The sequence below is a fragment of the Leptonotus elevatus genome, chromosome 15 (genome assembly GCF_054856555.1).
Source record: "Leptonotus elevatus isolate MCC_2025b chromosome 15, RoL_Lele_1.0, whole genome shotgun sequence".
NCBI lineage: Eukaryota > Metazoa > Chordata > Actinopteri > Syngnathiformes > Syngnathidae > Leptonotus > Leptonotus elevatus.
Window position 1 is genome coordinate 25,257 of NC_141253.1, and position 19,596 is coordinate 44,852.

Genomic DNA, 19,596 nt, shown 5'->3' on the forward strand with positions numbered 1-19,596 from the left:
CATACCGGAACCAGAACTACTTCCTGCTTCAGTGTCTAAGAATCGTATAGAAATATACAGTCCTGCTCGTCGACATACGGTCACCATTCAGAGTAGAACCAACGCAAGATCTATGGAATTGCCTAATTGACTGATTTTGGTGCACTTGATCAATTCAACTAAGCAAGTAAATAAATCATTCGATTTTTCTGTAAGAGGAAAAAGTTTGCCGGCCAAAGTGGCCTGCCTTCACCGCAGCATACATTTGCTGCACTTTCCAGTGCACGACTTGCACTTGTGAAAACTCGAATCAAGGCACACTTGTGGTGACGGCAAAGTGGATTTTATTTAAACATTGGCGGGTGATTGCTTTGGTTTCCCTTCGCCCTCCAGCGGCGACTGCGCGGCGTGGCGGGTGCGGTCGGCGACGTCAAACACGTGCCCATCGAAGACTGGCGCAGGCGTGGCCGCGGGTTCCGCCCACGACGCTTCCGCCACCTTGGCCACTTAGTCTGATAAAGACGGCGGACAAGTCAAGCGTACGTTTACGTTAGCAACATTAGCGGCTAACGGCTTGAAAGGAGGCGCTCGCTTACCGCATTTGTAGAGCAGACGGACTCTCTTCACGTCGGTGGGCGTCATGGCGAAGCGCTGGCCCATGTTGTCGTCTTTCACCTTGGCCACGATGGTGGGCCGCCCGTTGGCCGAGAAGAAGGTGCTGCGTCCGCCAGCGCACAATCAGCTAAATGGCCACAATGTCATTTTGCTCGAGCTTTACGGAGGACGTTACCTGCCGTAGTGCATGATGGATGGCAGATCATACGGCAGCTGGAAAGTTTCTCCAAACTGCTTCCGGAAGTTTTTATGATGTCCTTGCAAATAAAAAGAGAGGCTTGAGTAGCTGCGGCGAAAAAAATACATTTCAGCGCGCGACTGCCGCTCGCCGCAATCCCATCAAATTGCGTCCATCGGCTGGAACGATGGCAGTGCGAGTTCATCCCTGGGCGGCTGCGGAACATCCACGTCAACGGCGAGCAAGTGCAGGTCCACAATGGGGGATTTCTTTACGAGCATCCGGGTGAACTCGCTGAAAAAGGCGACTCAGGAGCGAGCGAAGGGTTGCCAACGCCGTATGTGGCTTTACTTACAATTAGCGGGAATCGTTACCGACCTTTCATGATGTTGGCAGGCAAGATGGCGATGTAGTTCTCGCGGTCCATCCTGGTGTGCTCGTGGTAGAAGCCCAGCGCGTGGAGGACCTCGTGGACGATGTTGCCCACCTTGCAGGTTCGGCCCACGTGCACTTCCTGCTTGCCGCCCCTGAAGCCCACGTACGACGCGCACCTGCCGCATTGCAGCACAGACGGAGAGTGACGACGGCGTTCTCCGACGGAGCCCTTGGGGGAGGGGCAGCAGAAAAGAGGGCAAATGTGGCCGCACCCGATGCCGCGTTTGAAGAAGAGGTAGTCGGCCTCTCTGCTGCGCCGCTGGAAGGACAAGCAGGTGTGGAAGGAGATCATGTTCAGAGCCGCCTGGATGTCGTCGCTGCGGAAGCCTGCCGGACAGACGGACGGACGGACAGACGGACGGACGGACGGACGTCAAGTTAGCATCTAGCTTGCGCTCGGGCCGTCGCTGACGCTCACCCAAGTTGTAATCGACGTCATATGGGATGTTTGTGGAAGGCCACGTTCTGTCGGCTGCGTTGCGAAAATGCTGCCAAGGAAAAGGCAAGCAACGTCAGCGCTCTCTCTCTCGGTTCAATCGCAAGTCGGGCGAGCGAGCACTCACCGCAAGAAGCATGTCACCTTCCACCACGTCGTCGTTCACCAGGCCTGTCCACACAGTTATGTCTTTTGTTACCGCATACCCTTCAAATGCAATCACTCCAAAATTCCAACTTTGACTCTAACCCTAACCGGGTGGGGGGGGCGGGGGGGGTATCCTCGCTACCATCAACACTTTTACCCAGCAGATGGAGCCAATTTTACTTAGGGCTTAAAATAAATACTAAAAAAAAGTTTGAAAAGCACACGGCCTACTTGACATTAGAAAGAAAACGTAGCATGTTGACTGGTGTGATAAGATCTCATCTCAATTGGCATCCAAACTACGCGGCCAGCAGAGGGCGCCATGATTTTCCATGATTTCATTTCTTCCTCATGTAAAAAACTAAACAAAAAAAGGGCTGTGAAAAGCCCAAAAACAAACATGCCACAAAAACTGGAGTTGCTTCAAATAAGTTCCCTCCTTGAAACTTGAAAGATGAGAAAGCAAAAGCCTTCCAACGAAGAACATTCTGATTCAGTTGGACTTTCTTGTCAAAAGTCGTGATTTGGGCGCAGCTCTGCCACAGCCAATTCGATCTTGGGTGCGAGTTGTTTGGGAAGGACTGCCTCACAGCGAGACCGTCTGCAGCCGCACGACTCTTCCCATATTGAAATTGTTAGTCTGCAAAAGAATCCCAATTTTCACCAAATGGACCTGGAATCTGATGACACCTTTTCAAAATGGCTCGCCAATTCAAACTTTGCCGTCTTTAAGAACGACTTTAAGGAGTCGGCTTGGACACAAACATCTTCACGAGAATACGTACCCTTGCAGAAAAAAGAAAAGAAAGAAAAGTGTCGACTTTGAGGAGGGAAGTGCCAAAGAGTCCCACCATGTCAACGATGTTGACGAGAAAGTGAAAGAAGAAGAATGAAAAGCGTGAACTGGCCTGCGAGCGTCTCCGGGTTGGTCTTCGTGTACTCCAGCGCTTTGGCCAGCACGTCTGCGTTGGAGGATTGACAAGCCGTTAGCCCAAATGTCGCAGACCCGAGCAAGCGCGCGTGCCAACAGTACCTTTGTCCTGGAGTTGTGACGGCACGCAGCGGCCTGAAACAAAATGGGCGGCATCAAGAGGCCCTTTGGCTCAAAAGCTCAAGAAGAAAACAAGGACGTGCATTTACCCGCTCGCGGGAGGCCGGCCCAGCAGAAAACCGCAGCGAAAAGCAGCAACATGGCGACGAGTGACGAAGGCTTACTTGCACCTGGGCACCACCTCCTTAAGTAAGGTCATCTGCTAATTAGTGCCGGGCAGGGCTCCCGCTGCCCCCTGCTGGACGGAGGACTGCGCTGAACCTCATCAATGGAAAAACACACACTTCAAAGCTCCCCAATCAAGTCAGCGCGTCGCGGCCCGACGTAGTTCCTCAAAATAAAACGCTCTTTGTCGTGATTGGGGAGGAGGGAGGGAAGGATTAGCATTAGCATTAGCATCATCCTAGCATGCCGAAGTCGGAGGCGCACGAGGCCAACGCGTGATTGCCGGCGCTCGTCCGCCTGTCGGTCTGTCTGTTGCGTGTGCCTTCACGACTGGCGACCGGTCCCAGGCGGGCTCACCTTTGGCCCGCCGGGACCGGCTCGCGCTCGCGTGTTGCACCCGCTGCTTGATTGCTGCCGCAGGATTTGCTTTTATTTGATTTTTTTGCCTTCTTTAAAGTGTAGTACCGTCTTGTGCCACAAAATGTCGGGTGGCAGCACTGAAAGACGTGGCGCAATTAAGCGAAGAGAGGATCCCCAGCTAAGTTGACTGTGTCCGAAGCAGTGGTCCAAACGGCCACACTATTGGGGCGCACGCCATTTTGTAAGCTTGTTCCAATGTCCAGAGAGACAAAGGTTGCCCTGTCCTTGTCCTAAAGCGCTGGAGTCGTGCAGGTTGTAGATGTTTCCGTCCTCCCAACGCTTCTAAAGATCAAGATGGTTATCAGGCGGCCGCAGAGCTCGCTGATGACAGGAATCGGGTGTGTTGGAGTTGGGAAACATCTCAAACCTACACGACTCCGGCCCTCCGGGACCAGGATTGGGCAAGCTTGATATCGAGTCCATCTGGCGGCGTATCCGCTACGAGCCGTCTCACTGGAGCTTTTGGAGGAAGCGGGACAAATTGCGCAAGCACAGAGCAGCGTTTTGTCGGTGGCGGGCGGCCGCTGCAACTTCCCTGCAGGAGGTATCGGCCGTCCGTCACGCTCTTTGGAGGCGGAGCCTGGATCAGCTGCTCTCCAGTTCCCATGCGAGCACCTTCCGTTGTGGAGGAACGGGGAGATTGGCAAAGGCGGGGCCAAGTCACGGACGGCTATGGCAGCCATCTTGCGTGCAGCCATCTTGCGTGCAGCCATCTTGCGTGCAGCCATCTTGCGTGCAGCCATCTTGCGTTGCCACTCTTGCTGACAGCTTGCGTTTTGGCCCAAAACATTCTTATGGGGAGCCTGGCAACGATGCAACTTGACTGTTTGCATCCTCCATTTAGGTTCTGTCATCTGAGTGACTTCGAGGGTTCGGAAAGGCGATCCTGATCATATGAACCAGGTGTGTTGGAGGAGGGACCGAAGTTGCCCATCTCTGGCATTGGCAGACATTTCTTTTCCCCGACGGGCTTTGGTCTCATTGTTGACGCTTCGGACAACATGACGCAGACAAAGCGTTCGGTGGCGCTTGGAGAACGTTCGGAATGGAATTCTTCCCAATGAAATGTGCGTTGAGGGTTTCTCTCAGACTTGTCGGTGAAAGCGTACGCCACACACTTTGGATTTTTGCCGTGAGGACAGAGAATAACCAACCAATCAATCCAATTGGATGTATAGAGCGCATTGCAACTCAAGGTGCGGACCAATCACAACGCCCGTCGTACAACAAAAAGAAACTTTGGGCTGCGATTCAGTGTTTTGAGGAGCACTCGCAACGTTGACGCGGCGACACAAGCTTATTTGGATAAACCTTCATCACACAAGGGTTTGGAAACATGCCGCGCCATCTCACCAAAACCGCCAAGACCAACGAAGGCAGGAAGGATTCGGGCGGCGTCAGATGAACGAGCACGGCGAGCGTCATGTGCGCGGCGGCCATGAGAGGATCCCTTCATGGGCCAAATGCGCCGCATCCGTGGAGAAAGCCGCTGAGGTGGCGCACACTCGGACCTTTTGTGCCTGCGCGCCGGCCGGCCCCGAGCATGTGAGCGTCTCGGCCCGTCTCCAACTCAGCGCCGCTTCCGCCATCTGCCCGCCGCAAAACCTTTCCCGAAGGCCAAAAGATGAAAGAGGAGCAGGAAGCGGGCCGCGCGTGACGTCACTCGCCTCGGCTGTAGTTTGAATGTAGCCTTCCTCAGAAGCACAACTTTTTTTGTCTTAAAAATTAAAAACCACAGAACGATATCGATTTGTAGGCAAGAAGATTTCTTTTTTGCCAGAAACCAAGGCTTGGCCAAGTCGCCATCAAGACGCATCCTACCGGAAAGAAAGCAAAACGTGTCCGACTTCATGTACTTTTTTTGTGTTTTTTTGTTGAACAAATGGGCTTTGCCAGCCGCCAAGAAGGATTTCTTGTCTTTGCGCCGCCGCCGCCATTCCCACCTGGAGATGATCGCAGCGCAGCACATCGGCTGCAATGTCGCACTTGTTTTGCATCTGCGTGTGCGCCAGATAGAAGATGGCAACATTTCTTCTTTGCAATCCCCGAGAAGATGAGCTTGTTTGCATTCGCTGCTTGTCATCTGACTTCAATGTGACTTCCTTCCTTCCAATCAGCAGTTCCACAAAATAGAAAAAGGGAACATGATTTATTTTCCCTCTCTCTTTTTTTTTGGGGGGGCCAGCGGGCATATTTGTGAGCACGCCACCTTTCACCACATCCCGCACGCAACGTGCACATGTTGCGTGCGGGGATTGCGCAAGGCGGGTTCCACCTGATGGCAGAAGCGCGACACACGTGGCCACCGTCTGTCGCGCTTCTTCTGGCGAGCTCGGCGGCGCAGGAAGGCCGCAGGAAGGCCGCAGGCGGGCCGCATTGGAAGGCGCCGCCAAGTGGCAGGCGTGTGCGTTGAGCGTGCCGTGCCGCCCAAAACAATGGACACCATTTTGAAAAACGGCGCCTCAGCTCGGACCAACGTCTTACTGACATCAGCGGGCGATCACATGACCACCACATTGCAACACGAGCACATCAAACAGGTCAAGAGGCACGCACGCACGCACGCGCGCACACAAAACAACAAGGCAACAATCGGATGTGATGTTTTCTTTTCATCTGAGAAGCTTTGGCCGCTGGCTGCTGATGATTGCGCAATGCGAGAATGCGAGCATGTTTGCATGAAAAGGGAAGCGTGTGCAAGTTTGTCCTTTTGGAGGACAGAATGGTCCTGACCCGTTTGGAGGTGGATCCTCCTGCTAGGATGTCGGGGGCGAGGCCTGCCTGCCCGCCGGCCCGCCGGCCCGCCGTCCTGCCTATAAATAAAGTCCACGGCCCCCCCCCCCCCCCAGACGCATCAGTCCTCTGCCCGGGAAGAAAAGAGCCGCAGCCATCCGCCATCACTGCCGTCCATCCGTCCGTCCATCTGTCCGACATGGCCGTGGACAAGTCCAAAGTGGCTTTGGGCTTCATGGCGGCCGGAGTTCTCACGGCGCTGTCCGGAGTCATTCTCATCTTTGTGGGCCGAACCATCATGAACGACCAGATCGTCAAGGTATCCGAGCGTGTGCGTGAGCGTGAGCGTGAGGGAGGGAGGGCGGGACGGACGGACGGACTTCAGATCTGGGGCCAGGTCGCGTGGGCCTTTCAAGCCCGTTTGTAAATTGAATCTCAGCAAACCTCCATTTTCACAGATTCTTTTTTGGTGTCCTTTTTAAACCTGAAAAAAAGGCTGCAACGACGTTGTTCCTTTTACAATGCTGGAAAAAGATGCTGATGATGATGATGATGTTGCTGTTTGTTGCCGCTTGTTTCTCGCCAGGAAGCTTTTCAGGTGGTCAGAGTTGGCGCCATTCTAACCGCATTGCATGGCATGCATGACCCAAAAGGTTCGAGCTGCTCTTTCATAAACGTGGCAACCAAATGGGTCGCCTTCAAATGGAGCAAACGCCGGTTGCGCTTATCTTGCCCGGCACCCCCAAACCTCGGAGCGGGCCGCACCAATTGCACCCGTGGGTAGATTTCATTGGCACATTTATGAGAGGGAAACGCTTTTTGCCAACATCCCACGAAAGCGACAAATTGGAATTTAAAAAAAAAGAAGGTTGAAATGAGGAATGGAGTGCGTTTATGAAAGCAACATTGGTTGCGGGTGTGAGAAGCGGCACCTCAACGACATGCACTCAAACTGGACTGCGCCCGAAACAGCAAAAAGCGTCTCTATGAAACCTGCGACACACATTCACGCAAGTGCCTCGTTCTGCGCGGGTCCAAACAGACGTTGGGGATGTCCGTGGGCGTCGGTGCCCCGCCTTCAAAATCAAACAGCAGTTAGCTTGCTCCCGTTGGTTAGCATTCGCCGGTTGACCCGAAACCTTTGCGAGCTCCAACAAACTAACAACCTCGACGGTCAGCTTCGATGCGGGCACAAGTTTACAGATGTTCTGCACATCGCTGACATCGGGTCAAAACCTCATACAAGTCCAAATTTGCTCAATTTGGCCGAATTTAAAGTTAATTTGGACACGCCATTGACCAATCTCAAGTGTTGAAAATGTCTCGCTCTCTTGGATGATGATACGATTTGCTCATGGTTGAGCCAATGTGCCATTTTGGGGCTCAAAAGTGACGATTTGGGTTTGGGCGCGACGCCAGCAACATCCTGCTTGAAGCCAGATCGTGTATCATGAAAAAAAGGGTTAGAAAAAAAATCACAAAATGAAGCTGACAACTTTGCGGATTTCACCTGAGAACGCAAGCAAGCGATAAACGAGGGAACGCGCTCATAGCCGGTCGCGGACGGGTGTGACGTCACGCCTTAGCTGGAACAAAGTGTTTTCAAAGGTGGGGGGGGGGCTTCTTTCAACCGAATGTACTCGTGATTTTCCGAACATCCGGGCATTTCTCATACTTTCCCAATACAAGCATACAAAGCAGGCAGATTCTTTTTTTTTATATAGTAGTCAAAGGACATTTTATCACATTTTTAAATCTAAATAATCCTCATAAATCAAATTACAACGATCCCAAGTCCAAGGCTTTTCAATGAGCGGAAACGACACTGAAAAGAGTTAACAATTTGGTCAGTTGCACATGATTGCAACGAAAATGTGACCCTCTTCTCCGAACCGCCACAATCCGCGAATGTTACTTTAACACATTTCGTGTACAACAGATGCACATTATGAAATGAAATAGACACAACATTCTTGGCAGGTATGGATTGATTAAGTTTGCTCTCTCCTCATTTGGAGAATAGGCTAACAGTTTCTGTTTGCTTGTGGTGGGAGACGCGCAGTGAGTCGAACTCCATTTCCCAGAAGGCCACGCGGGGAGGCGGAACAGGCGCGGCAAACCGAACGATGTTATAGCGACGTCTATAAATGAGATGGCGGACGGACAAGCGCCTCAAACTCGTTTGACCCAAAAGTGTCATCTGGTCCTGGAATGTTTGCGCGGCGCCGGCGACGGCGGTGAGGCGCTTTCCAATCTCGAGATTCAGATCCAAGGTCGCGGACGCGGATTCAGCCCGCTAGCAGCTCGCAGCATAAACAGTTAGCTTCCGGCAAAACAACAACAAGAAGCGAAAAAGTAGCGATGGCGGCGAACAAAAGCAAAGTGGCGCTGGGCTTGATGGTGGCCGGGGTCCTCCTGCTGGTGTTCGGGACCGTCCTGGTCTTCGTGGGTCCGCTCATCATCGACGAGCAGATCGTTAAGGTGAGTCTCGCGTTCCCCGCGGACGCTGAACGCCGCACAGATGACAAAGTCGACAAAGTCGACAGCGACACGTGAACGCAACATCTCAACTCCGCCACCGGTCGGTCCTTAATTCGTTTTCAGTCATGAACATGTCGTTGTGATGCTTTCTTTTCAAACGTCATCAGGAGTATTCTCTGCTGGTGCTGCTCGCTGGACGATGACGTCACCTCTGCGAATAAATGCAAATAGGAATGAGCAGAAAAAAACGTCATCTTTTTGTCAGTCGGTCCTAAAACAAAATACACACTTGCCACTTTACCTTAAGTAAAAACAGAGCCACCAAGTCACAAAGCTCCTTAATACGTACAGTCAATGTTTTTGTTTTGATCTTGAATTTCAATCTGCAATGTCCTGCTGTACCTGAAGCGGCTTTCGGGGAACATCTTTGCATCGTGGATGACTTTGTTGAAAAGCGAGCGCCAAAGGTGACGTGCGGCGTTGTGGGCGCAGAACACGGTGATCGACCCCAACAACGAGATGTCCTACCACATGTGGAAGGACATCCCGGTGCCGTTCTACATGTCCGTCTACTTCTTCAACGTTCTCAACCCCAAGGAGGTCCTGAACGGCGAGAAGCCCGTGCTGGAGCAGCGAGGTCCTTACGTGTACAGGTGAGAACCGGAAAAAAAATAGAGGTCCTTACGTGTACAGGTGAGAACCGGAAAAAAAATGGAGGTCCTTACGTGTACAGGTGAGAACCGGAAAAAAAAAAACAACAGTTTGACTCAACCTTTTTCACTTTCATTTCATTGCATGGACTGCTTTCTATATTGCACAATATTTCACTTTCAATCAATACTCAATTTTATTGAATTTTTGATTTATTAACTTCATATTTAATATTTCCATTTCAATTATTATTCAATGACTATTCAACTTTCAGTGACTATCTGAGGATGCTTTGAGTCATTGCTGCTAAACAAAAAAAACGGTTTTTTTTGTTCTTACTTCTTCAAGGTAAAGTCAAAAGGTGACTCAAACCTTGCAAATGATTGGTGATGTCATCAAACGCTGCTTTGTGATAGAATGAGTCGGTGGTCCGGAGCGCTCAAAGTTCTGCTCCGCCTGAGTTTTGATTTGAGATTGAGATTGAAGTACAGCAGATTTGGGTGCAATCCCGATTTGCTTGGGCGAGACCCACTGGCTGATTTGGCAAGGAATGAATGACCCTGACCTGAAACAGGATTTTGACCCAAGTCAGCACAAATTGCTACAAAAGGCCAAATTCGGACGCAACAATATTGTCATCAAGTAAGTCAATGGCATCAGCGTGTCTGACTATTTGGCTTTCCATCCAACCCCTTTTGATTCCGATTTTCAAGAAATGCAAAAATCACACTTAATGGAAACGCCAGAAATTGGAAAAAAGGGCACCCAAAAGGTTTGGGGCGGACTTGCTAAATAAGTGCATGTGGATCTTCCAAAGACAATTTGCTCGCTCACTCGTGGCGCTTTTCCCATTTGACTGCGCGGCAAACCCTTCCCACATCGGTTCCATGTTGCGGATCAGTCGCCCGTCCGTATTGCTCGGGTGGTCGCGTTTGCGTTTTGATTGGGAAGCCAACTTGTTAAGCACGAAGATGCCAAAAGGATGTCATGACGTGACATGTTGGCGTGTTGTCTGCACCGGCGCAGGAAGCACTGCCAGAAGGACAACATCACCTTCCACGCCAACAACACGGTCAGCTACCGAGAGTACCGGCGCTACTTCTTCCAGGCCGACATGTCGGCCGGGAACGAGTCGGACGTGGTCACCATCCCCAACATGCTGGTGCTGGTGAGTGCAACTTTTTGCAACACGGCTGACGCGGGGAGGAAACGTTCCTTCCGCCGCTCGCGATGTCGGCAAGCTTTTTCACCGATGAGTGCCGGCAAGAAAAATGTGCGGAGCGCAGGCAAGATTGACGCGACTGCCGCCGGCGTCCTGCAGGGGGCGGCGGTGATGATGGAGAACCTCCCGTTTGCCGTGCGTCTGCTGATGAGCGCCACCTTCAAGACCTTCAAGGAGGGCCCCTTCCTCACCAAGACGGTGGGCGAGCTCATGTGGGGCTACGACAGCGGCCTGGTGGACTTCCTCAACAAGTACCTGCCCGGGATGCTGCCCTCCTCTGGGAAGTTTGGACTCTTTAGCGAGGTGAGGCCCCCCGAACCCCGCCTCCAAACCCCCCCGAGCCGCCCCAATGACGCGCTCGCTTCCGTTGTGCAGTTCAACAACTCGGACACGGGCCTGTTCACCATCTTCACCGGTCAGGACGACATCCGCAACGTGCACAAGGTGGACTCCTGGAACGGCCTCACCAAGGTTAGCCGATGCTAACGTTAGCGTCCTGCAACACACGAGGGGCCCAAAAACAAACACAAGCAAAGCGCATTGAAAGTTCATTTGGAAAGATTTTCATTTCACTCGTGCAAGATTGCAATTATTGTCAGTCGCGTTGCAGAAAAAGTCAGCTTCAAGGCGACTGTCTGTGCCTGAGCTTTACTGCGACTCGATGAATCGGTGGCAGTAAACGCTCCGATCTGGCCCACGCCAGCCGCGAGCGGCCAAACGCATCCAAAAAGTCACGGGTTGGATCGGATCAGCAAAACAAAGATAAATACGACTTTATTTTATAAAACAATCTTTGCCGTGGAAAAAGCAATCAACATTCAAGTCCAAATGTCAAATGTGTCAATTTAGCTTTTGAGCGCAATCCAATTCTCAAGCCTTCGTAAGTTGCACATCAAATTCCAAACATCTTCAACTGCCACATTTGACATTTGGACTGAATGTTGTTGTTGTTGTTTTTGACGGAAGCCCAACCCAAAGACTTTCTTCCTCGTAATGTGATCACAGCATGCGGCGAGCTCGTCGTAATTCAGATGAAAATTGCGTTTAATGGCAGTTAAGCAGCCAAATTCAGCCTTTCATCCATTTTGCGGTCTGAAAATGACGCCGACCAATCACGCTTCAGCGTCAGCAAACTCAATGGCCGCCCAGTGCCATGGATTTTGCTGCTGAACTCAAATTGGCCAAAGAAAATGGCTTCCCATTTGATGCCCGTTTTCAATCCCCGCCCGCTGGATTTGTATTGATTTGTGACCAATCATCACAAACGGAGGAATCCGTCCACTTGCTCGTCTTTGCGTCATCATTAACGCAAAGGTGGAGATTTCTTGTTTTCTTTTTCCTTTGGGATGATGATGATGATGATGGGGCGTGGCTTGTGAGTTCTTGTTTTTGTTTTTGTGTTGAGCTCAACTACTGGCGGACGCCGCAGTGCAACATGATCAACGGCACGGCGGGTCAGATGTGGCCGCCCTTCATGAGCAAACGCTCCACGCTGCCCTTCTACAGTCCCGACGCCTGCAGGTTGGCAGCACCTTGACGCACCGCGACGGTCTGGCCCCGCCCCCGCTGGCTCGGGCCCCGCCCCCCGCTCGCTCAGCGCTTCTGTTGCCGGCAGGTCGATGGAGCTGGTGTACCAGCGGGCGGGCAGCATGAAGGGCATCCCCTTGTTCCGCTACGTGGCGCCCAAGACGCTCTTCGCCAACGGCAGCGACTACGCCCCCAACCAGGGATTCTGCCCCTGCCGCCAGTCGGGCCTGCTCAACGTCAGCAGCTGCCGGCAAAGTGGGTAGCGGCCGCCGGCGGGCGCCTTTCCGGGCTTTGCCATCTTGACGCCATCTTCTTGTTCAGATTCTCCCGTCTTCATTTCGCATCCTCACTTCTTCAACGCCGACCCCGTCCTGCTGGACTTTGTGCACGGCCTGCGTCCCGAAGAGGATCGGCACGGACTTTTCATCGACATTCACCCTGTGAGTATGCAGCTCGCGCACGCGCGCGCGCACGCACGGAAATGTTATCTTTGGCCAGATAAAGCGGCCGCTTTATGGCGCGAAGTGAAAATGTGTCGTGAGATAAGTTGTCCATGTTGGCTGTCGTCGGGCAGACTTTGCTTTGGGTTCAGGGTCACTTTTTTTTTTTGGAGCCGTCAGTTGGTAATCAAGCTGTAGGTCAAAGTTCGCATCGATGCCTTTTTGCGCACACGTCAACAAGTAGACAGTCAGCTTTCTGCTGGCGAGTTGCACACGCGCGCGTGCACACGCACACACCCAACGGTTGTTGACGTCGGTTTATTGCAGATAAGCTAATTGGATAATGATTTTACTGCAGCATTCAAGTTGAAATGACTTTAAGCACACTTGTTGATGATTACAAGATCCTGTCCTCAAAATGAGGATGATGATGATGAAGTGCAAAAGTGTTGCGTGGAGCTGCTTTGGCCACGCGACGACCGGCACACGTCGAAGCGGGCGCAAACCCAAAAGAAAAGAAAGGAAGGAACTTTTTGACCTGCGCAATCATCGCATGCCTCGCGTGAATGCTAACGTGTTAGCATGAGCTGATGAGCTGATGAGCGGGACGTGTGTGAGCAAAATAGGAAGTGGCATTCAGGCGCCACTTCCTGTCCCACCATTGTGCCTGTAGGCGGCAAGCGCCGGCCCGATGGCACCGAGCTATTTGCCGGCGCTTTGTGGCTCCCGCGCGCCTCGTCAACTAACGCGCGGCGCCGCTGCTCTGCTTTTGTCTTTTCAGCAAACGGGCGTCCCGCTCAACGTGTCCATCCGCCTGCAGCTCAACCTTTACATCAAGCGAGTGTCGGCAATTACGTACGCGCGCTCCTCCAGCATCAAAGACTTCCTGTTTGCCAGCTTGCCGCCTAACGCCGCCGCCTTCTTCTTCTTCTTCTTGCAGCGAGACGGGAAAGCTCCCCGAGACCATCATGCCCATGATCTGGTTTGAGGAGGTGGGACAAGTGCCGGTGCCTTCCATTTTGTTCAAGCGGCCCGTGTCGGGAAGCCTTCGCGTTGCTGTCCACCTCAGCGAGTGGCCTTCGCATCAATTTGCGTCTTGAGAAAAGAAAAAACAAAATCCAATTTGATGAGCACGTAATCTGGTCACGGCGCAAAGCGGAAAAGAGGCCGGCCACTTTTTCAGAAAAGCAAAAAGTGGTCTGTTGTCTGACTGCTCGCACCCACAACGCGACGGGGCCAAACAAAACAAAATGGCCTCCTGGCCGCATCCCGGGTACGAGTGAGGTCTTCCCGACGCGCGGCGGTCGGCGGGCGCTTTGTGAACTTTTTGCGTCCACAGAGCGGCTTCATCGACGGGCCCGTCCTGGACACCTTCCGCACCAACCTCGTGGTCCTGCCCGCCGTCATGGATGTGGTCACGTACGGCTTCATCGCGCTCGGCCTCGCCACCGTCCTCATCGCCGTCCTGATCAGGGTCAGGATCCGCAAGGTGCGTGCGTGCATTTATGACGCCAGGAAAATGTTGCCGCTCTTTGGCTTCTGCTTAGCTGGAATCACCGTAGTTTGTGGGCGTCGCCGCCATCTTTGTCGCCGCACGCCGCCGTGTGCGCGCGCTCGCCCGGCCGTGGTGCAGCTGGTTCAAGTCCAGATGTCAGCCGACGGTCGGCCCAAGCTGTCGGTCTCTCGGAAGCGCCGGCCCGAGCGGGGCCGGCGCTTCCCAAGGCAGCCGTCGGGCAGGAAGTGCTCTCCAAAGCGAGTATTTCCTTGCTGCGCACGTCCGGCCGGTCCCCTCGGCAAAGTAACCTTGGTCTTTGTCGGCTTTTCTTCTTCTTCCTTGCGCGCGGTCTCGCCGTTGCCGCGATGGGAGCGGCCCGTCCGCCCGTCCACACGCAACACGTGTTGACTTTTGGACCACGTCGGAGCGTGTCAACAGTCAACATTTTGACGGCAAATCTTTTTTGGGCTTGCAGCACAAAAAGGCGGATCCCATTCGGGGATCGGTCCACGAAAGGGTTGCGCCATTTTCCAGCCTTCCTCGCCGCTGACGAACGTGTCCCCATCGTACGTACCACGTGACTTTGGACAAAAGGAAACTCCAAACGCCCGACGTGCTTGCTTCAAGCTAACGTAGCATGTGACATGCCACACAATTTGAATGACGATCGGACGCTGCCACCAACCGCCGTATGATGGGGGCGGGCAACGGCGTCCTGCGTCCGTCCACGTTTGATGCCGAATGCCGGCGAATCCTCGCAATTGATGAATTTGCATCGAGTTCGCTGTCGTCTGAAGATCTGCTCGTCTTTCAGGCAACCCGCCAGCAGTCCGCTCACGGCAACGGCGCCTCGGAGAAAAGCGTGCAGGAAAACTCAGGTGGGTGCGCGCCCCCACGCACACGCACACACACTCTGTGAAGTGGGTGGGGAGATGGCGAACACAAGGTTTTGGCGAACACAAGGTTTTGGCGAACACAAGGTTTTGGCCAACACAAGGTTTTGGCGAACACAAGGTTTTGCTGTACATATGTTCAATTTAAACAAATGAAATATTTCCGTAGTATATATTAATGCATTGGATTGAATTCGGTGCCATGTTTTTTTTCATACTCGCAATGCATTGTGGTCTATATCGACCCGCTTGAGCCGACGTCGATGTTCACTTCTCTTCAGAGTGCATTGTGGGTCATTTTGAGTGGCCTCCATTTTCCTTCCCTGGACATTCTGGACGCCACCACAACATGGCGTCACCCCTCAGTCGGGCACGAGACAGTGAGTCGGGTTCACATTCGGACACGGCTTTGGACTTGGGGAAACAACGGGGAGTGACATTTATTTGAAAAAGCCGAGTAAAAGGCAGATGCACGCAATTTGTGATGTGAAGAAACTTTTCTATCCTCGTTTTTTCAGTGCAGTCGGACAAGCAAAAAGACCAGCAGGAGATTTTGCTCGAAAATTGCGTGTTTGTCGGACGCCGCCAAATCAACAAGATTTGACTTTTGGCTCGGGCCGATTCCCCGAAGTCCTTGCCTCGAAACTTTCCTCTCGCTAACGTCTTCCTGACGACAGCAATGGCGCCTCCACCAGCAAATCAAAATGCAGATGGCCGAATTTGCAGCGCGCGAACGCGACGCGACTGGTCGGCAAATTGAAATGCATTTTGCGCCGCGAACAAAAGAAGACGCCGCGCGTGTTGTTTGCGCGTCGGCAGCAAAACCAAAAAGGGTCCAAGGAACTTCGGGGCTGCTGGAGCGCGTCTGCGCGGCGCCGGCGCCGGCGGCAGGTTGCTCCTTCGGGCCGGCTGCCAGAGCGGCTCGGCCATTGGCCGCGGGTTCCTTTGGGCTCCTCCAGTCGGGCTTTGCGGCCGCCGGCACCAAAACCCGGCAAAGTCGCGGCAATTCGGACCATGCGACATGTCAACCGTCCAAGTCCAAAAACGCAGCCCCGTCGGGCGCTGGCGTGATCTTCAAGTCGGTCATTTGGATGCGCAAGGCGGTACTCGCGTTCGTCCCCTCCAAAAGTTCTGCAACAGGGCAAGGTCACTTCCTTTGTTTGTGTTGGACGCTGAAGACAAACATCAGACGCAAGCTTTTCTTTCCTTCTGGACGTCTTCAACAAGTCCGGACGGAGCGTCGGCCGGTCGTCATTGACGTCTGCCAGAGACCGGTTCCCCGGACGTTCCCCGGACGTTTGCACGCCGGCGCCGTCTCGTCTCGTCTCATCCGTCCGCTTGCTCTCCAGCCGGTCTCGGAGACCGAATGGGCAAGGTCTCCCGGATCTGCTGGACTCGTCCCGCAAAAGTCTCCAAGAAGTTGTCTGACAGAGATCCGACAAGATGGCGTCCGCAAGCGGGCCCTTCAAGGGACAAAAGCACTTTTGGACAACATCCGAGATGCGCCCGAGCGAGCGAGGCGGCCATTTTAGCTTGTATTTGCACTTTGCCAGCAAACGTGAAGGTCGACGGAAGACGCGTTGTCGTTGCTTGCTGATGTGCGCTCACGTGATCTCGGCCGGGAACGCCTCCTTAATGGCCGCTTTGTTGTCTTTGGCAGACAAGTGAAGCTGACGGCGGCACCGCGTCGGACGCGCACGCCGCTACGGCCGGCCGGCCCACCCCCGCGCACGCCGCTCGCCTCCCAGCACCCGACGCCCACCTTATTTTGTCGCCATGGAAACGGGCAGGAGCCACGACGACGTCCATGAAGCCAGCCGCCGCCCCTGACCCGGCCCGTCTCTGAAATGGGCCGGGTGGGAGTTGAGACGGTCGTCATGGTGATGAAACGCAGTCAACTTTGTTCTTCCGTTTTGTATGAAATGTTCTCGTGGATGACGTCATGTTTGTGCGGCCAAGTCACAATAAACGTCATGACGACAGCACACGCGCACGTGTCACGTGCGCGCTCGCGCGTTTGTGCGTCGTTCCCAGTTGCATTTATGACGGTTGCGTTTTTGATGCTGTCGAGCTGGAATACGTCCTAATTATCAGAACCAACGCTGACGCACAGCTTGAAAAAAAAAAGTGTGCTTTTGTCTTTGCTACATTGTACATGCGTGTTTTTCCAGGTTTTACTATCATTGTGGGGACCGACTTGAACTTGTGGGGACATTTTGGTGGTCCCCACAAGTTCAGACCTCTATTTGAGGGTCAAGACTTGGTTCTAGAGTTTAGGTTTGAATTGGGTTATGGTTGAGGGTAAGGAATGGGGCTTGGCAATCATTTTTCATGGTTGGGGTTAGAGGGCGGGGCTAGGAAATGCATGTCAATGAGATGTCCCCACCAGGATACAAAGGTGTGTGTGTGTGTGTGACAAGTCAGTCGGAGAAAACGCTGAAAACGGGTCTGTGGAAATCACATCAGACTTCGGCAAATGTCTTTCTTGACAAATTGCATTTTCTTCCTCAGGCCGTCGGAGCGAGAAAGTAAAGCAGAGAGCCAAAATAAGAACTCGGAATCAATCTGGTGTGGAATTGTGAAATGTTGATGTTGGTGTCAATGTCTTGTAATTGTCGTTAATTTGTCTCCGCAAGAAAGTGTGACGTCATTTGCACAAGCAAGACGGAGGTCATCGTTCACTTGATGGCAGCTTTTTCAACTATGCATACAATATATATTCTTTTTTTCTATTTCTAGTTATTCGACTTTCGGAAGCACCCGCTGGACGACAATTATTATTATTTTTTATGTAGTCAATATTTGTATTTGTTTTGTCCACTCTTAGAGCGATGGTTCTTTTTTGCTAACAATTCTTTTTTCCAGTAAAGAGAAAAAGAAACTCTTACCTTGGTGACAATTTCCGCTGCCGCTTCCGCCTTCGTCGGCGCCGCCAAACTTGCTTGTGCCGAGTTTCTTTTGGTGCCGACGTAAACATCTCAGGAAACTCGGCATAACCCAGAAAGCAAAAATCCATTGAATCAACACGGGCTTAAAATGGAATCAATATTGATTGATGCTTTTTTTTAAACACATAAATCAATGACGGATTCTACATGGCAACAATATGACAACTTTTCAACCTTCATCTGCAGGATTTTAAATATGCTTCGTGCAAGGCCAAAATAATCACTTTCCCCTTTTGGGCCGTTCTGTGCCAGCGGTTCTGCAGGAGTTGCTCGAAACGTGTGCCGGCGACACGAAAGCCGCTCAAACGGCAGTTATTGGAATGAGTGAGCTCGATTTTGACAGCAACTTCACAGAACAAGTCGTGTTCTGGCTTGAACGATGGACGTTCCAAAACATTCCGAGCGAGCTTGAAACGAGCCCTTAAGTGTGAATTACTGCAGTGCTTTTTCCATCAAGGCCTTTTTGGGGGCCGCCACACTTGCAAACGTCCCCATTGGGGGGCTGCTGGACGTCGGGTGCGACAACTGCTGCTTTCATGCGATCGCGATCAACACGTCGATGTGTCGTACTGTTGGTTTAGTTGAAATGTTAACAAACAGCTCCAAATAATTGGCTCGCTGCCAAATCACACAAATGCTCACAATTTCAAACTAAACCGCAGAAAGCAATACAAAATGTTTTTTTTTTATAAATAAGCCAAATATTTTTCTCGATTTGAGAGTCCCTCTTTGTGTCAGCACACTTTGTCCGCAGCTCAACAGGTTTTCCTGGAACTATAGGATCCGGAACAGACAGGAAAGTGAATGATTGACTTTTCGCAGCCACGTCTTCATCGTCTCGCTGTGCGGGAATTCCACTGAATGACGATGACGATCATGTTTCTTTTCATGGTCTTCAATTTTGCTAATCAAATGAAATAAACTAACTTCAGCATTTGCCAAACCCAACAAAGTCGTCTCGAGATTGTTGAGACGTCGGCTCACCTCGCATGCAGTCCTGCCGTGGCGTCCTTCAAGGCTCCTTTGTGTCCTTCGTCCGAGCCGGGTGAGGAGGCCCAACACGACGAGGACAACGGTCGTCTGCTTTTCTGTACATTCCTCAAAAAAGAAGGACAATGTGTCAAATGGCATCAATGGACACTTGAATGTCTGCCAATCCAAGCAACAATTGTCCCAATGTTTTGGATTTGATGGCTGCTTTGCGTTCTGACTCGGATTGGCCAGCAGATGTCGCTGTGGGGAGGTTTCCATTTGCAACCTTCCAAAGGATGGATTCTTTTTGCCAATCGATTGTTCCCAACGATTCCAATGTTCCAGTTCTGCCGGCGCTACCGGCGCTTCCTTGTTCCACTGCAACACACGACAAACACCAACCACAGACAAAAAACATCAAACGCACCCACAATAAACCAATTCCAAAACCCAAACATAACCAAATGCTTAGTTGGAGCGTCGTTTTAGCTCGTTTCAGGTTTAGCGTTCGTTTTGTTGGGCTGTTTTTTTAAAAACGCCATTACAAGGACACCGGGTTCAAATGAAAGAAGTAACATTTTCATGAGTTCAATGAGCGACGTCATCTGCAGGTGCTTTTCTATTGGCTGCTGCTCGACGACATCGCTTGTGCGTGAAACGCTTTCAAACGTATTCCGGGTCACATCGAAATGAATATACTTTAAAACCAAAGACTAAAATGAAAGACATTTTCGCTATAATTAGTTAGTTTTAGTTTTGTAAACATAACATTTTATTTTTGTTATTTTTATTGATTTTTTTAAACATT

General features: G+C 51.9%; 2 protein-coding genes and 1 long non-coding RNA gene across 8 annotated transcripts; 1 reads left to right on the top strand and 2 right to left on the bottom strand.

Moving 5' to 3' along the window:
- Positions 1 to 342: 342 nt before the first annotated feature.
- Positions 343 to 5,519, bottom strand: LOC147161316 (zinc metalloproteinase nas-4). Of its 4 annotated transcripts, XM_086096373.1 has the most exons (11): positions 4,780 to 4,897; positions 2,931 to 3,076; positions 2,824 to 2,856; positions 2,699 to 2,752; positions 1,771 to 1,814; positions 1,626 to 1,695; positions 1,420 to 1,534; positions 1,151 to 1,323; positions 770 to 851; positions 576 to 697; positions 343 to 491 (listed from the first exon to the last, which is right to left on the bottom strand). In XM_086096373.1, the coding sequence occupies exons 2-11, from the start codon at positions 2,980 to 2,982 to the stop codon at positions 487 to 489; spliced, it is 750 nt and encodes a 249-aa protein (XP_085952499.1). In that variant the 5' UTR covers positions 2,983 to 3,076; positions 4,780 to 4,897; the 3' UTR covers positions 343 to 486. The 4 variants fall into 4 exon arrangements, with proteins under 4 accessions (XP_085952499.1, XP_085952498.1, XP_085952497.1 ...); XM_086096372.1 differs by lacking the exon at positions 4,780 to 4,897 and having other exon boundaries at positions 2,931 to 4,742; XM_086096371.1 differs by lacking the exons at positions 2,699 to 2,752; positions 2,824 to 2,856; positions 2,931 to 3,076; positions 4,780 to 4,897 and adding an exon at positions 5,248 to 5,519.
- A 751-nt stretch (positions 5,520 to 6,270) lies between these two features.
- scarb1 (scavenger receptor class B, member 1) lies at positions 6,271 to 16,911 on the top strand. 3 transcript variants are annotated; one of them, XM_086096368.1, is made up of 13 exons: positions 6,271 to 6,478; positions 9,133 to 9,293; positions 10,318 to 10,459; positions 10,613 to 10,816; positions 10,889 to 10,984; positions 11,919 to 12,034; positions 12,129 to 12,295; positions 12,362 to 12,480; positions 13,262 to 13,335; positions 13,421 to 13,472; positions 13,820 to 13,969; positions 14,790 to 14,853; positions 16,529 to 16,911. In XM_086096368.1, exons 1-13 carry the CDS (start codon positions 6,359 to 6,361, stop codon positions 16,534 to 16,536), a joined length of 1,473 nt encoding a protein of 490 aa, XP_085952494.1. In that variant the 5' UTR covers positions 6,271 to 6,358; the 3' UTR covers positions 16,537 to 16,911. The 3 variants fall into 3 exon arrangements, with proteins under 3 accessions (XP_085952494.1, XP_085952496.1, XP_085952495.1); XM_086096370.1 differs by lacking the exon at positions 6,271 to 6,478 and adding an exon at positions 8,173 to 8,640 and having other exon boundaries at positions 9,049 to 9,293; XM_086096369.1 differs by lacking the exon at positions 6,271 to 6,478 and adding an exon at positions 8,174 to 8,640.
- Positions 8,896 to 18,788, bottom strand: LOC147161318 (uncharacterized). Its single transcript, XR_015097221.1, has 2 exons — positions 17,757 to 18,788; positions 8,896 to 11,009 (listed from the first exon to the last, which is right to left on the bottom strand). It is a non-coding gene; the product is annotated as an uncharacterized LOC147161318 (long non-coding RNA).
- Between the last annotated feature and the right edge of the window lie 808 nt (positions 18,789 to 19,596).

Coding starts and splice junctions, on each gene's coding strand:
- LOC147161316 (XM_086096371.1), bottom strand. CDS start 5,509: ATGACAAGCAGCGAATGCAAACAAGCTCATCTTCTCGGGGATTGCAAA. Junction 1,324..1,419: donor TTCTTCAAACGCGGCATCGG/GTGCGGCCACAT, acceptor GCAATGCGGCAG/GTGCGCGTCGTACGTGGGCT. Junction 852..1,150: donor GCCTGCCAACATCATGAAAG/GTCGGTAACGAT, acceptor TTTATTTGCAAG/GACATCATAAAAACTTCCGG.
- scarb1 (XM_086096368.1), top strand. CDS start 6,359: ATGGCCGTGGACAAGTCCAAAGTGGCTTTGGGCTTCATGGCGGCCGGA. Junction 6,479..9,132: donor TGAACGACCAGATCGTCAAG/GTATCCGAGCGT, acceptor TTGTGGGCGCAG/AACACGGTGATCGACCCCAA. Junction 10,985..11,918: donor CCTGGAACGGCCTCACCAAG/GTTAGCCGATGC, acceptor TTTTGTGTTGAG/CTCAACTACTGGCGGACGCC.